The sequence below is a fragment of the Pezoporus occidentalis genome, unplaced genomic scaffold, assembly GCF_034315485.1.
Source record: "Pezoporus occidentalis ecotype Australia unplaced genomic scaffold, CSIRO_AGI_Poc_V1 ctg48, whole genome shotgun sequence".
NCBI lineage: Eukaryota > Metazoa > Chordata > Aves > Psittaciformes > Psittacidae > Pezoporus > Pezoporus occidentalis.
In genome coordinates this window covers 1,449,050-1,462,966 of record NW_026915813.1, presented here as the reverse complement: position 1 = coordinate 1,462,966, position 13,917 = coordinate 1,449,050, and the positions used below count along the sequence as shown (strand labels likewise).

General features: G+C 43.6%; 1 protein-coding gene across 1 annotated transcript; it reads right to left on the bottom strand.

Moving 5' to 3' along the window:
• Positions 1-1,940: 1,940 nt before the first annotated feature.
• DRD5 (dopamine receptor D5) lies at positions 1,941-4,034 on the bottom strand. Its single transcript, XM_062636371.1, has one exon. The coding sequence runs from the start codon at positions 4,029-4,031 to the stop codon at positions 2,574-2,576; it is 1,458 nt and encodes a 485-aa protein (XP_062492355.1). The 5' UTR covers positions 4,032-4,034; the 3' UTR covers positions 1,941-2,573.
• Positions 4,035-13,917: the final 9,883 nt, after the last annotated feature.

Below are 13,917 nucleotides of genomic sequence, written 5' to 3'. Positions count from 1 at the left end.
AAGGCTTCTTGTGGAGGTGGGGGGCCACCGTCTTCACTCTTACTAAGACTGAAACTGCTTGGCTGCTCCGTTCTGCAGCTGGAGCAGGATGTAACATGCACCATCAGACTGTGCAGCCTGTTAGCGTGCAGGTGCTCAGAAACAGATCATGTTTTTCCTTTCCCCACGTCCCTGGGCTGCTTCTCATTCAATACGGACAAAACTGGATGAAATACTGGTGTTGCCCTGGGAGCTGGAGTCAGTGCCAGGTGTCTGCCTCTCTTGCACCTGGTTATGATAGGCTTTTTGCACAGATGCACAGATGCTGTGCCAGCCTCAAAATGTGAGTAGTAACTAGAAAATAAAAAAATATAAATTCTGGTTGGGATAATTCATCATGGCACCACAGGAAGCAGTTTCCTTCATTTTTATCTGGGAAAATGATTTTATTCTAGCCAAGTTTATCTAACCAGCACAGGTAGAACTAGGGTTAACTCCTGGAAATATATGATTGCTTTAGTAGAGGAACCGTAACATACTTCCTCTCAATGTCAAGCCATTACTAGGTTGAACCTGGTTATAGGCATTAGATTTGTTTTTTAAGCTTCCCTAAGCCACAGTCACAATACACTTTTCTGAGGTCAGCTGTAGACGGTTATTACACCAAGATTTTATGTCAACAGCAAAGAAAACACGCAGTTAGATGTCGGTCTTCAGGGACAAGCAGTTGAAAAGGCAATCCAAACCGATAACCAGTTAATATCAAAGACTACACACAAAAAAGTGTTGCTCGCAGACAAAACCAGACTGCAGCAGGGGAAACCACAACAGGATTTCAACCACATGCTTTCTGAACTTCTCCTACCCCATACCCTAACGGGAAGTAAGACAATCCCCAAACCAGTATTAAGAACTTGACTTCAGAGAGACTCAGTAGTAAGTCTGTAACATTCACAACTCCCAGCACCTGATTTAATGACTTCCCCTGAACCGTGCTGCCTAGTGCATGTCCTACTTCTACACCTTACATTATATGGGGGCCTTCAGTTCCTAGTTAGGCAGGACGGGGGAGGCTCCAGGTCAGGGCTGGGAATGCTACTGAATGTGCATTTACAATCCGATTTAAATCTGCTCAGGTCATGGCACGGGTATTTTTAAAGGGTAAATGAATTCAAAAGTTGTTCATTTTGGGAGCCAAAACTTGAACTAAATACAGGTAATACTATTGCTACCTTCAATCATTTGTCTTGGAACTAAGATGACTTTTGATTTCTGAGCTGAAAGCTTACAAATGGTTCTAAATAAAATATTCCATTTGATGTAAATCTTCCAATAGAAACGGAGTTTAAAATACCCTTTTTCACTTTTTAAAGACTGCTTTAAAATGTTTGTAGAGTCAAAGCACTTAAAGTATATTTAGGTTCTGGTTAATAAGTAAATAACTAAAAATAATACATCACCTGCATTTTTTTTTCTTCTTCTGGTTTGAGTGATTGGTTTGAGTTCTCTAATGTCTACACTGGAAAATTATTATTATATGATTATCAACATCATTTTCAAACATAATTGTTGGGTTTTGACACACCCAGCTCCTAATTCTTTCACCGAATTCTTCTCATTAATAGCATCTTTAAAAACGTTGAAGTATAGAATTAAGTGGAAAGTTTTCATACCTTGTGGATATGTATATTTGATATTCTTAGCTGCAGAGAGGGATAGCATCAGTTACAATACTAAAGAAAAACAGGCATAAATCTAGCTGTAAGTAGAGCCATATAAAAAAGTTCATTTAAGTCAATCATTCCTGAACCTTGCTTTTATTCCAAAACTGTATTTTCTACATGGACTATTTTGCTTTTCAAATAATAAAGTTTAGCTGCCAGTCATTCTAACCATCCAAATAGAAACACAGAAGTTTGAATACTTGTTGTAAACCTTTCAGAGTGACAAATGAAAGATAATAACCCTTTGATCAATGTAACTTTTATTTCTTCATCTGGGAACACGGCAAGGATATCATAGGCAACCACGCCGCCTAGGAGAACATGGATTTCACATAAACTGTTTTGGCAGAAACACGCATTTAAATAATCATCCTAATCACCACCTCGTAGTTCTATCTTAAAAATAAAAATTAGAAAAATAAATAGAGGAAGAAAATCAAACCCAAACCAACAGAGAAAATAAACACAAGATCTGAACAAATGAACAGCCTAGAAGTTTTCTCTGTTTAACGTCTCTGCCAGCCACCTCTGTCCCTGACTTTAGAAGTTGCAATACTTAGCACTGACAATGGCATCTTTCATTTGCAAACATGTTATAAACAGGAACTGACTGTAATTATACCACAGTACCTCACCCCAGCAATCAATGTGACTGCATGGTCCTCTCTCAGCCTGGGGAAGTGCTGAATTAAGCCTGCGCTGCCAGTTCCCTGCATGACAGTGTCTATATCCTGCAAAGTGCTACACGTAGAATTGAGTTTAGCACGAAGTGACTGACCAAACTATAGCGTAAAATCAAGCAGTTTTTTCCACTCAGTGCTAATATTTAGTTTTATAATCCAAGAAGACCTGACCAGGGCAGGATGCAATTTAATGTAAACCATTTGAAGTGAAAGGTGTTATTTTGCCTAGTGAAATCTCCCTCTCACACTCCAGCTCACAGGCAGAGTCAGTGGCAATCTCATGGTCAGGGGAGATCTGGGACATCCTATCAAAAGGGTCCTCACGATTTTCCTCACAGTCAACCACATTTGGGATCATGTTAACATAAGCTGTCACTATCTCCTTGTGGAAAAGGGTGTCCTGGTTGTAAGACATAAGCTCGTTGCTTATATTAACAGTCTCCACTGGAGTACCAGAGCAAAACTGACCACATCCCAGAAGGTTGGAGAAGACCTTTCTAAAGTCAGCATTAAAGGCATAGATGATGGGATTGAGGGAGGAGTTGGCCCAACCAAACCAGACGAAGATATTAAAGGTGGTCTCACTGACACAGGGAAGACCAGCATGGGGGTCACTGGGTGGGCTCTCACAGAAGGGAACCATGCAATTCAAGATGAAGAACGGCAACCAGCAGCAGACAAAGACACCCATGATGACAGAGAGCGTCTTCAACACCTTGGTTTCTTTCCTGATGGAGGACTTGAGGCTTGTGTGATGGTGGCAGTCAACCTGGCTGCTCCGGCAGCTCTGTGCATGCTCAACTGCCCTCTCCAGGGAAGAGATACGACGAATCTGCACCTGGGCAATGCGGTATATTCGAGTGTAGGTAACTATCATGATAGCCACTGGGATATAAAAACTGATCAAGGAGGATGAAATAGCGTAAGTCCTGTTGAGGCTGGAGTCACAGCTCTCTGATGGTCCAGTGAGGGTATCATTGCTGTCAGCGGTTCCATCAGAGGGTCTCATTGCTGCTAATGCCACCCAGGTGGTGCTCATATCTTCTGCCCAGGTGGTAACAGCACCTGCTGCTGCCCAGCCAGTGCCAAACCCATCTCCAATATCACCAGCATCCACAGGATCCCCACCTTTGTGCCAGTTGAGCTGGACAGGGATGAAGGAGATGAGCACAGACAAAGCCCACGCCACACTGATCATCACCAGCGCCAAACGCTGGGTCATCTTCCTCTCATAGCGGAAAGGGCTGGAAATAGCCCAGTACCTGTCCACGCTGATCACGCACAGGTTCAGGATGGAGGCTGTGGAGCACATGATATCAAAAGCCACCCAGACGTTGCAGAAAGCCCCAAAGGGCCAGTACCCCGCCACCTCTGCCACTGCCTTCCAGGGCATGACTAGCACAGCAACCAGCAGGTCCGAGACAGCCAGGGACACGATGAAGATGTTGGTGACCTTGCTCCTCAGGTGCCGGTAGCGGACGATGGCCGCACACACCAGCACGTTCCCGAAGAGGGTCCAGAGGATGAGCAGAGCCAGCAGGCTGCCCGCCGCCACCTGCGCCGCCCCGGGGGCGCCCACCGGCTCCCGCGCCCCGCCGGGGGGTCCCGTCGCCGGAGGCAGAGGGCTCCGGCCGCCCCGCAGCATGGCTGGCGGCTCCCGCCGGCGGCGAGGCGGCGGCGGCGGCCGGGACGCGCCGAGCAGGCAGTGCCGCCCGGCCCCATGGGCCCACTGCCCCCCCGCCCCGCCGCCACCCCGGCCGGATGAGCTCTGATCAGCGGCTCAGCGCGTACCGGGCTCCGGACTCCGCCGCTCAGCGCGCCCCGCGCGCGGGGTCCCCGTCCCACGGATCAGCGCGCCTCCCTGCGCGGGGTCTGCGCCCCGCGGCCCCTGATCGGCCTTCCCACCCAGCTGCTCAGCGCGGGTTCCCCTGTGCGGGGTCTCTGTTCCCCTGCTCCCAGCGGGGATCCCCGCTCCGCAGCTCGGTGCGTTCCCAGTGCGTTCTCTGTCTCCGCCTCCCTTCCTCTCGCCTGCGCTCCCCTCAGCGCGGCTCAGCGCGCGCCCTGCTCAGGGAAGCCTCTCCGCGCCCGCTCCTCGAGGTGGCCGCTCCGCGCTGCGCGGCTCCTCGCCCCCGCGGCTCCCGGTGCCTCGCGCTCGGGCTGACAGCTCCGCCCGCTCGGCACCCGCTGGCGCTCCCAGCGCAGCAGAGCGGAAACCCCGTGGCCGCCTCCCGTTGCCTGCTCCCGGCCGCCCGACACCCGCTCCCCGGGTAGGCTCTTCCGCCCCCGGCCGCCCTATGAGCATGCTCCGCCGCCGGGGCGCCCCGTTCGGGCCGGCCGCCCTGCCGTGCTCCTCTCCTCCCGCCAGAAACCCTCGCAATTATTTTGCAACCGTTACCAGCTTTGCGCGGTGGTTTTGAGCCGCTGGAGCCAAGAGCGCGGTTCCACAGCGGGGAATGGGGAATACCCCTCCAGCACCCCCGGGGGAACGAGACGGGCTGCCCAGGACGGGCACGGCTTCTCTCTGGGAACGAGCGGGGCTGAAAGTTGCCGTAGGGGGAATGAAACTGTCTGGGTTACTTCCATCGGGGAGGAGAACGTAACCTACATTGGTAGCTGTTTCAAAGGGTTCTGTTGGATGGCGGGGATGTGCTACAGGCAAGAAACCTGGCAAAGGAAACACAGTTCTCTCTCTTTTCAGTTTTCATGGGGTGAATCTGTCTCCTTGGTAGGGCTCCAGCACAGCAAGAAAACTAAGCAGTACAGATGTGAATGCCGCGTGGTTGGTCTCGCCATGCACTGATGTCATGCCTGTGTTTTAAAGAACATAGAATCCCAGAGTGGTTAGGGTTGGAAGGGACCTTAAAGGCCATCCAGCTCCAAGCCCCCTGCCATGGGCAAGGACACCTTCCACTAGACCAGGTTGCGCAGAGTCCGATCCAACCTGGCCTTGAACACTGCCCGGGATGCAGCAGTCACAGTTTCTCTGGGCAACCTGTGCCAGTGCCTCACCACCCTCATAGTAAAGAACTTCTTCCTTATATCTCATCTAAATCCACCCTCTTTCAGTTTTAAGTCATTCCCCCTTGTCCTATCACTACGTGCCCTTGTAACAAGCTCCTCTCCAGATTTCTTGTAGGCCCCCTTTAGGCACTGGCAGCTGCTTTAAGGTCTCCCCAGAGCCTTCTCTTCTTCAGCCTGAACAGCCCCAGCTCTTCCAGCCTGTCTCCGTAGCAGAGGTGCCCCTTTAAACATGTTTTAGCTATTTTTATTAAAAATATTACTGATTTAGTTTCTCCAAATCTTAATTCTGTTTTAAAACTGTGGCGAGATCAAACCCATTCTTGACTCAACAGCCTGTTTTGTCACCATGAAGGCTAAGAAAGCCATTCTTCGGGAGCCTGCCATCTACTTTTCCAGTCAGATGGAGAAGGACAATACTCACTCTACCTTGCTGGATCTGCAGTGACATGAAGGAAGATTTAAATGTTAGAGTTACTAAATACAGAGTAAGAAAAATAAACTCTGCAACCTTTTAAGTAATTTTCTAAAATTCTCACAAGAAAAGCTGGAGCTTCACTTTAGCTCTTGCTTAAGAAATTGGCACTTTTCCATGTTTAGGCAGAGTTATATATAATATTGGAGGGAGAATTTAGCTTTTGTCACCACTGAATTCTAAACAGCACGACTAAAGATGTGATGCTGAGGCAATGTGTTGCTTGCACAAACTCTGCTTTCCTAAGCAATGCCTCCTACAATTCCTATAAACGAAGAACCACATTGCACAGGTAACTGCACATGCCTTGTTGAAGCTGCTGGTCCAGAAATGTGGGTATTTTATGTAAAAAAAGCAATGATCTGATTTGATTGTTTAGCTTATATCTGTTGTTTCACCAATGTAAGGTGTGTGCATATACATGTGAATCCATCAGCACAGATGATGTATGTAATATGGTGTTTATATGCACATGCGTACTTACATGCATGCAGTCAGTATGCATTAGCTATTTAAATAACCATATGTGTAGGTATCTGTCTCTTAGTAATAATAGTAGCCCAGTAATAAGATAGCCTGCCCACAGCTCAGCAGCACCACACACACTTGTGGCTCGGAACAACTCTGTTCTGGTAGTGAAGATGTTGGGCTGTGGCTGGGAGCAGCAGAAGCACAGGCACATGTTGTCTCCCAACAGCTCTGCTGTGTGCAATGGAATTGGTGGAGAGGGGGTGAAAGCAGCTAGGAAAGACGCCTTAAGCCATGGAAACTAAAATTGTCAGGATTCACTTGCCAGACTTCTAAAGAATGAAATTTTACTATGTTTCCTACAGAAGTGTCTGCGATAGGCAGACCCAAAGTAGAGAGGAGTTTCCAAACTATATTATCAGCCAAGAGTTTCATTTGGCTCTCTGGCTCCTGCATAACTCATAATTTAGAAGATACAATATCCTCTCCCACCTATTTCATCTTTAGCAAATGTTCTGGAATTTCAGTTGGTGTGAACTGAAGTTAGTCACCAGAGATCCCAATGGAAAAAGATCTATCATTTAGCTGGGGGAAGTTTCATCAGCTGAAGATACGCTTCTACCTATACATATACAGGTGGTACAGTCTTCAGTGTTGATCCAACATTTCATGAACACTCAAAACTTCCTTTCAAATCAAAGATATGCATCAGGAGATCCTGAGTATTTTCAATGGTAGTAGAAAAAATATTGGTATGTGATGGGGTGGCTCATGTTTGGTTCATCTTTCATATAAGACTAAAACCCACAAGCTAATAGACTATGATGAGCTGGGAAGAGGTGGAGTAGGAGTGGGCGACAGGACAGCTGCTTGTACCAGATCATTCACAGCAGCGCTAGGTCAGAGCAGCAACTGTGTAATGGGGATGTTTGCGGTGTGTTCTAATATTCCATCCATTGTCATCAACACTTTCGAGCCTGAGATAAAAACCTTTAACAGTTATAGGTTATTAGTGTCTTTTTTTTTTCACTTTCTGTAGGCAGTTTGCTTATAAGTCTTATTTTAAGACTGCTCCATTAAAACCTCAGCTGTCACTTGCTGAGAGATTTGAGGTGGGTTTTTTTTCCATCCTGAAATTATCTTTGCGATGGCTTTTGTGCTTTTCCTTCAGAGCTTTGTCTCATTTTTCCTTTTTTTTATTCACCTGTTAAAATTACACTTCTCTCTCACAGCTGGCAGATTGGAAGTAATGGAATTTAACTGCTACTGCAATGGTTCTGAGCAGCAAAAAAAATCTTTGTAGTTCCTCATTTTAAAACCCTGTGTATTGCTCTCTCTTTCCCTTCATTGCCACTCTATTTCCATTTCAAAATACACAGACCCACTGTTCTGCCAAATGATATTTATTTGAAAATAGACAACATTCAGAAATTCACACATTCTCTCATCTGAAAGATACTTGATGCAAAGAGATAAAAAATAAGTAATGCTGAAAGGAAGTTAAAATATATCGACACAGATGTACCACTGAGGTTTAGGTTATAAAGGCATCCCATCAGAAACCTCCCATTAGTTAGGCTCTGTAACAGGCAAGAAGAGGTAAAAGTAGAGGTGGGGGAAGCTAGAAATCATAGGATTGCTGTACATGAGGCCAATTTAGCCAAGCAGGCAGACATACTCTTAACTGTAGAAGTATGCTGGAGTGAAGTTTTATTTAGGACCACAGTTGAATGTAGGCTTAAGGTCTACCAGTTTTACTCACTGAAACTAAAATGCTTTGCTGCACAGGGATGAACAAAGGTGTGGGTGTATATATAGCCATGCAAAAATATTGAGGAAGGAAGGGAAAGAACTAGTATCACCAATTTATTCAGCACAGAAAAATCCTCACAGACTAGGTCGGGTTCTGCTGTTCATGTTTCAATTAAAAATAAATATGCGGAGTTGGAATATGGTCAGAAAACCATTACAGGAATTATGCCTGGGAAACTTTCTTAGCTGAGCAGAGGGCACCAGGAGGGTTAGAAACAGTTGGCGATGCCTTATGGGGGAGATATTTTCTGATAATAGATAACTTTTAATCTCTCAGGTACAGTTCTAAAAACTAGCACTGGCTACAAACTGAATCTGTGAGAAATCAGGGTAGAGGTGAGGTGCACATTTCAACAGTGAGGATATGTAATGGCTGATGTGATTGATTTTGGGTTGTAAAGGATTTTCCATCACTTGCAGCTTGAAAGCTGAGGCTGAATGCATTTCTTCGAGGCTGCGACTCAGCTCATTCCCCAGCTCTGTCTTGATTCAGATGGTATCAAACAGCATTCTGTAGTCTGCACTGTGGGAAAAGTCATTTTAGACAGTTACAGTTATCCCTGCTGGCCTTAAAACCCATTCAAGTATTTGTTGACTTGGAACAGTGATGGATAGTATTAATTAACCACATGTAACAGAATGAACAGTTCTCCCAGTATCTCTGTTGCTTTTTTCTCTGTAATGAGTGCAATGTGGTTCCTGCATCACCCATAGATCACTTTCTGGGTGAAATCATGAAGCAATTGATGCTGCCAGAAGAGACTTCCACAAATTTGTCTTTTCTTTTTTTCTGACCCTGACTTCATTTAAAGCAGTGGTAAAAGATGAATGGTGGCCAAGACCAAAAGCAAAGGGAACAGGATTTTTGTAAATGTGATTTCCTGGTGGACTTAGTCACTTCTGTGGCTTTTATCTTATAAAAATGTTGTCCTGTATTTGTGGGTATTTATAATTTTAGAGTAAAAATTAGCTTCATTATTTTTAAGCAAGAGCTTACCTGATGGAAAAGTACTGAAGATCAGTGACGTTTGAAGCAAGATAGATAAAGAAAAAGATATAAACACCCTGATTTTTACAATGGTACATTTTGGGTATATTATTCACATTTTCTGGCTGTGCATGGCAATATATGTCCTGAGAAAATGATCAAGATGAAAAAAGTGATTTTAATTTTCTAATATTGAACATTTCAAAATTTTTATTTTTTCTTTTGTCAACTATATTACCAAACTGCAAATAAAAATCAGATGGGCTTAATTCCCAAAGAAGCCACTGTAAAATCACAGTCTCTGGTTTAAACAATACACCAGTTGGACTTACAGAGCAATGTCAATTTCAAACCAAATGTCACTGTTCTGATTTCTCTGTTTCTCTAACTCACTATATATTAACAGGACTTATAAATTTTATATTGAATGTGTAAATTACTGGCTTTTTTAGCTAATAATTTTTATTGGAACATTTGCAATCAGCATAATTTATCTTAGGATTTTACCCTGCCCATTAACTTGGTGTGAGATTGTCTTCCACAAAATGAGTAGGAAAAGCTGATCCTTCATGGACACAAACAATCAGTAATTTCCATAATGAAAACGGATGCTATTGTGAAGACTTTCAAGTCTGATAGAAAAAAAGGAACTCAAAAGACAGAAGTCAACAGCTGGGTTTCAGCCTCTTGAGGAACACAGATGATGTCTCATAAGGCCAGACAGTAACTCATCACTGGGCTTACGTCCTCCCAAAATGATGGAAGGGCATGAAGCTGGGAAGCAAGACCCCCAAACTTGGTCTGCTTTGCTGGCTCTGTGGGACAGCTGTGTCTCACAGGATAGCCTGTTGCAAGTACTAAACAGAAAACTACAATGCAAAGTAATTTTACAAGTGTGTCAACACTTAGAGCTGATACGGGTTTTGATCTGTATTTTTAAGAGTTGTATAGCACCAGGGCTCGATTTTGTAGTTCAGGATTTATTTAGGAAAAGAATTCAGTTTCAAAATTTAAATGGTAGTGGTAAGAACACGCAACTTTGTCACTTTGAGATAAAGAGCATTAAATTACTGCTTTTACTTAGTTCTGCTCTTGATTTTTTGCCTCAAGTAAGACTTAAAATACTTCTTTAGAATCAACAAGTCTCGTTCATCTCTGTAGCAGAATTTCAGCAGTAGGGGTTAGAAAGTTCTTTGTTAAACACCTATTGCAATAATGCTTAGGACTATTAGTGCTATTATGGAACACAGAAGAACAGCTGATGAAGACATCATTAGTCTGCTGACACAAGAGCTATACTGGAATTGACAAAGAAAACTAAAGGGTATTCTTTTGTCTATCTGTGGAAGAGCAATAGCTATTCTGAATTGTGAATAGCCTTCTGCATGCTGATCAGCGGGATTTCATCCTACAGTGTGTCTAGATTTTTTATCCTCATGGTTTCTCCTTCTCCAACACACATAAGAAGGGTCAGAGAAGAAATACGCACTTTTTCAGGTGCAGAGAGCATCCAGCACCCCTGTAATGGACCTTATGACTCCCATTTTTCTGTCTCACACACTGAACATCACAGGAGGGAATATACGGATCAAAAAGCATATGCTTTTTGCTCCAACAAATCAAGACAAATACCCAAATTCCACAAAAAGGCACAGCCACAGTGGATTGGCACAGCATGCAACCTTGGAACAAAAATCCCCTTTGGAAAAGAAAGAGATAGGACTGTGGCAGCATCATGTGGGGCAGGCCCATGATCAGTCCTGGTAAATGAGTCAGTCTCATGTTCATTTAGAAAATGGCACATATCTGCACTCCTCTCGGGGAAGCCTTCTGTTAAAACTCACACTGAGACGTAGGTGGTGACTGTGACACTGGGAGTCAACAGGTTGTCATCCTTGTATTGTCCTATACCAATAACTCTACCCAGTGAGATTTTCTGTATATTACTTTGGCATTGTTGGTCAATCAGAGGACTAACATATACCAACTTTCCAGATATGTTAAAAGACTGGGGATTCAGCAGAGGTAACTGTACACAGGCCAGTCTTCATGAGACATAAAATGTGCATTGATCTGTGATGAAAAGAGTTGCCACAGGGAGCAGTGGATTCCTGAATGTCAGAGCAGAAAACAAAGCCAAGGACTGAAACTATCAATTGAAATGTTGTCTAACTGCTTTCATCAAAGAAAATATTGCATATCAAATTATCATATACTTGTGAATTGTTTGTTGCACGTAGGCTGTACTGATTGCTCTAGCTACCTGCAATAATGATACCTAGCTCTGGAGCTGAATTTTAATCTTAGAACAATTTGCAACTACTTATGTTTTGCTTTTGTGGCCTTTACAGTTAAAAAAAAAATAAGCAAATCCTTTAGTGCTATTGACTGGGATTTGTGGCCTGAAGAGGGATGGGCTATTTTATTTTAGCTGTATCTCTATCCTTTATCTTATGTTTACTCTTTTAATTGCTCTCCACTAATTTATGTTGTCCCAGTGTCAGGTCCGCACCTAGCAGTATGTGTGCTGGCTTGTGCCTATCAGGTCTTACGCATACTTGATGGATACATCTTGCAGTTTCAGTGTTGGTGCCACATCTACACACAGACCTGATGTCAAATGCAGGCACAGTCATCTCTCCTTGATATATTGAAGTTTAGGTTCTTGACTCTTACTGCACTGGAAAGGTTTTCCAAACTGGTGAGCAAAGAAAAGTAAAGGTTTGGAAAGAAAAAAAGACAGTCTGATGCTTGGAAAATAACTCAAGAATACTATCAAAGATATGTTTGGCTGGTGTTATGTCTTATTGAAGTATGTCTTCGTAAGGAAGCTATTTGATTCAAGCAGGCACTGGTGGAAAATGCTACCTGCGAGTACTGCAGGAGTGCTCATACCTAGGAGAGGAGCAATGTGAGGGACAAGGAAAGGGGCTCATGTAACCAGCTACCATTAACACATTCTTAGAAACCTATTGCTTACTAACTTATAGCTTTTAGTTGCTGCCTTCCTACAAAGACCATTGCTTTGTAGAGGCTAAATAACTAAATTCAGAAGATGACGGATTTAAATCTGAACCAAACACCAAGTGCAGATTTTGCCCTAGGTATGTTAATTGTTTCCATGCATCTTTAAAAGCATTCTGATCATCCGTGAAGCCTGGTAGATATTTTGTTGCAGAATAAATTAGAATAAAAAAGTTACTCTGTTCTTGGTAATCCTGACTGTGTGTTGGTGTGGTTTAACCCCAGCTGACAGCTCAGTCCCACACAGCCGCTCACTCACACACACATCCCCAGTAGGGTGAGGGGGAGAATCGGAAGGGTAAAAGTGAGAAAACTTATGGGTTGAGGTAAAGACAGTGTAATAGGTAAAGCAAAAGTCACACATGTAAGCAGAGCAAACCAAAGAATTCATTCCCCACTTCCCACAATCAGGCAGGTGTTCAGTCATCTGCAGTCAAGCAGGGCTCTATCATGGGTAATTGTTGCTTGGGAAGACAAATGCCATCACTCCAAATGTCCTCCCTTGTCCTTCTTCTTCCTTCAGCTTTATACGCTGAGCATAGTATGGGGGTCAGTTGTCCCAGCTGTGTCCCCTCCCAACCTCTTGTGCACCGCCAGCCTGCTCACTGGTGGGGTGGTGTGAGGAGCAGAAAAGGCCTTGACTCCATGTAAGCACTGCTCAGCAGTAGCAAATACATCACTGTGTTATCAATACTGTTTCCAGCACAAATCCAAAACATATCCCGTTACTACTATGAAGAGAAATAACTTTGCCCCAGCCAGAACCAGCACATGTGGAAAGGAGCTGTTCCTCATTCTGATGTGATTAAAATGATAATGTGCTCCCTGGAATTAATGGGTCTATGTGTGATTTTCAGAAACTGGCTTTTAATTGCAGTGACATTCAAGCGAAGATGCATTGGAAAATAAATATGAAGCACTCACTGCTTGTGCAAGTTTTGATAGAAAATCTTGTGTGAAGATACTAAAGTGGGTTTGTTGCAAGTGAAGGAGGAAGATGGCAACTGGTTTTCCTGACATCCCTGTTCTTTCACAAATTTCCACCTACTACATTCATCTTTATTTCATAGCGTGTTCATAGGCCTGAATTGTGCTCCATTTTTTTCTGGCAAGAACTAGAAAATGTGTTGGTAAAGATTTTACCAAAGAACATATTTAGAGGGTTGAAATTCAGGTCTCTTTTAGGTAAAAATAGTAGCAGAACCGCAGAACTGCAAGTTTTGCTTTAAATCTCAGCCAAAAAAACCCAACAAACTTTAATGATTGACTATTGACATCAAAGTGAAACTTCAAGATCAAATTCATCCTTCAAACCTAATAAAGCCAACCCTGTTTTTTAAGGTTCCCATTACCAATTGCAGCTGCTTCTATTCTGTTTAAATACAAATCTCATTTCATTCATGTATTCACAGAATGAGGCCAATTCCTTGGGGACAAGAGCTCCCAGTGAATCCAATGAGCCAGAGCTGTACATACATTATCTGTAATCAGACAGAGCCAGGTAGGAAAATTTAAAAATGAATGTTTGTATTAAAATCTTGAAGCTTTTTATTTCATAGGATTTAGGTGAAATTTAATGAGTGCATGTTTGGTTTTCATAATATATCATATATAAGATGTGGTCAACCGTGTCCAGAAACTCATTTTGCAGGATGCAGAAATGAATCATTTAAGGGTATTTGCACATGACTGCACATAGACCCTCATATCTCTATTCAACCTGTGTTTTGCATACTGTCAGGTCAC

Coding starts and splice junctions, on each gene's coding strand:
- DRD5 (XM_062636371.1), bottom strand. CDS start 4,031: ATGCTGCGGGGCGGCCGGAGCCCTCTGCCTCCGGCGACGGGACCCCCC.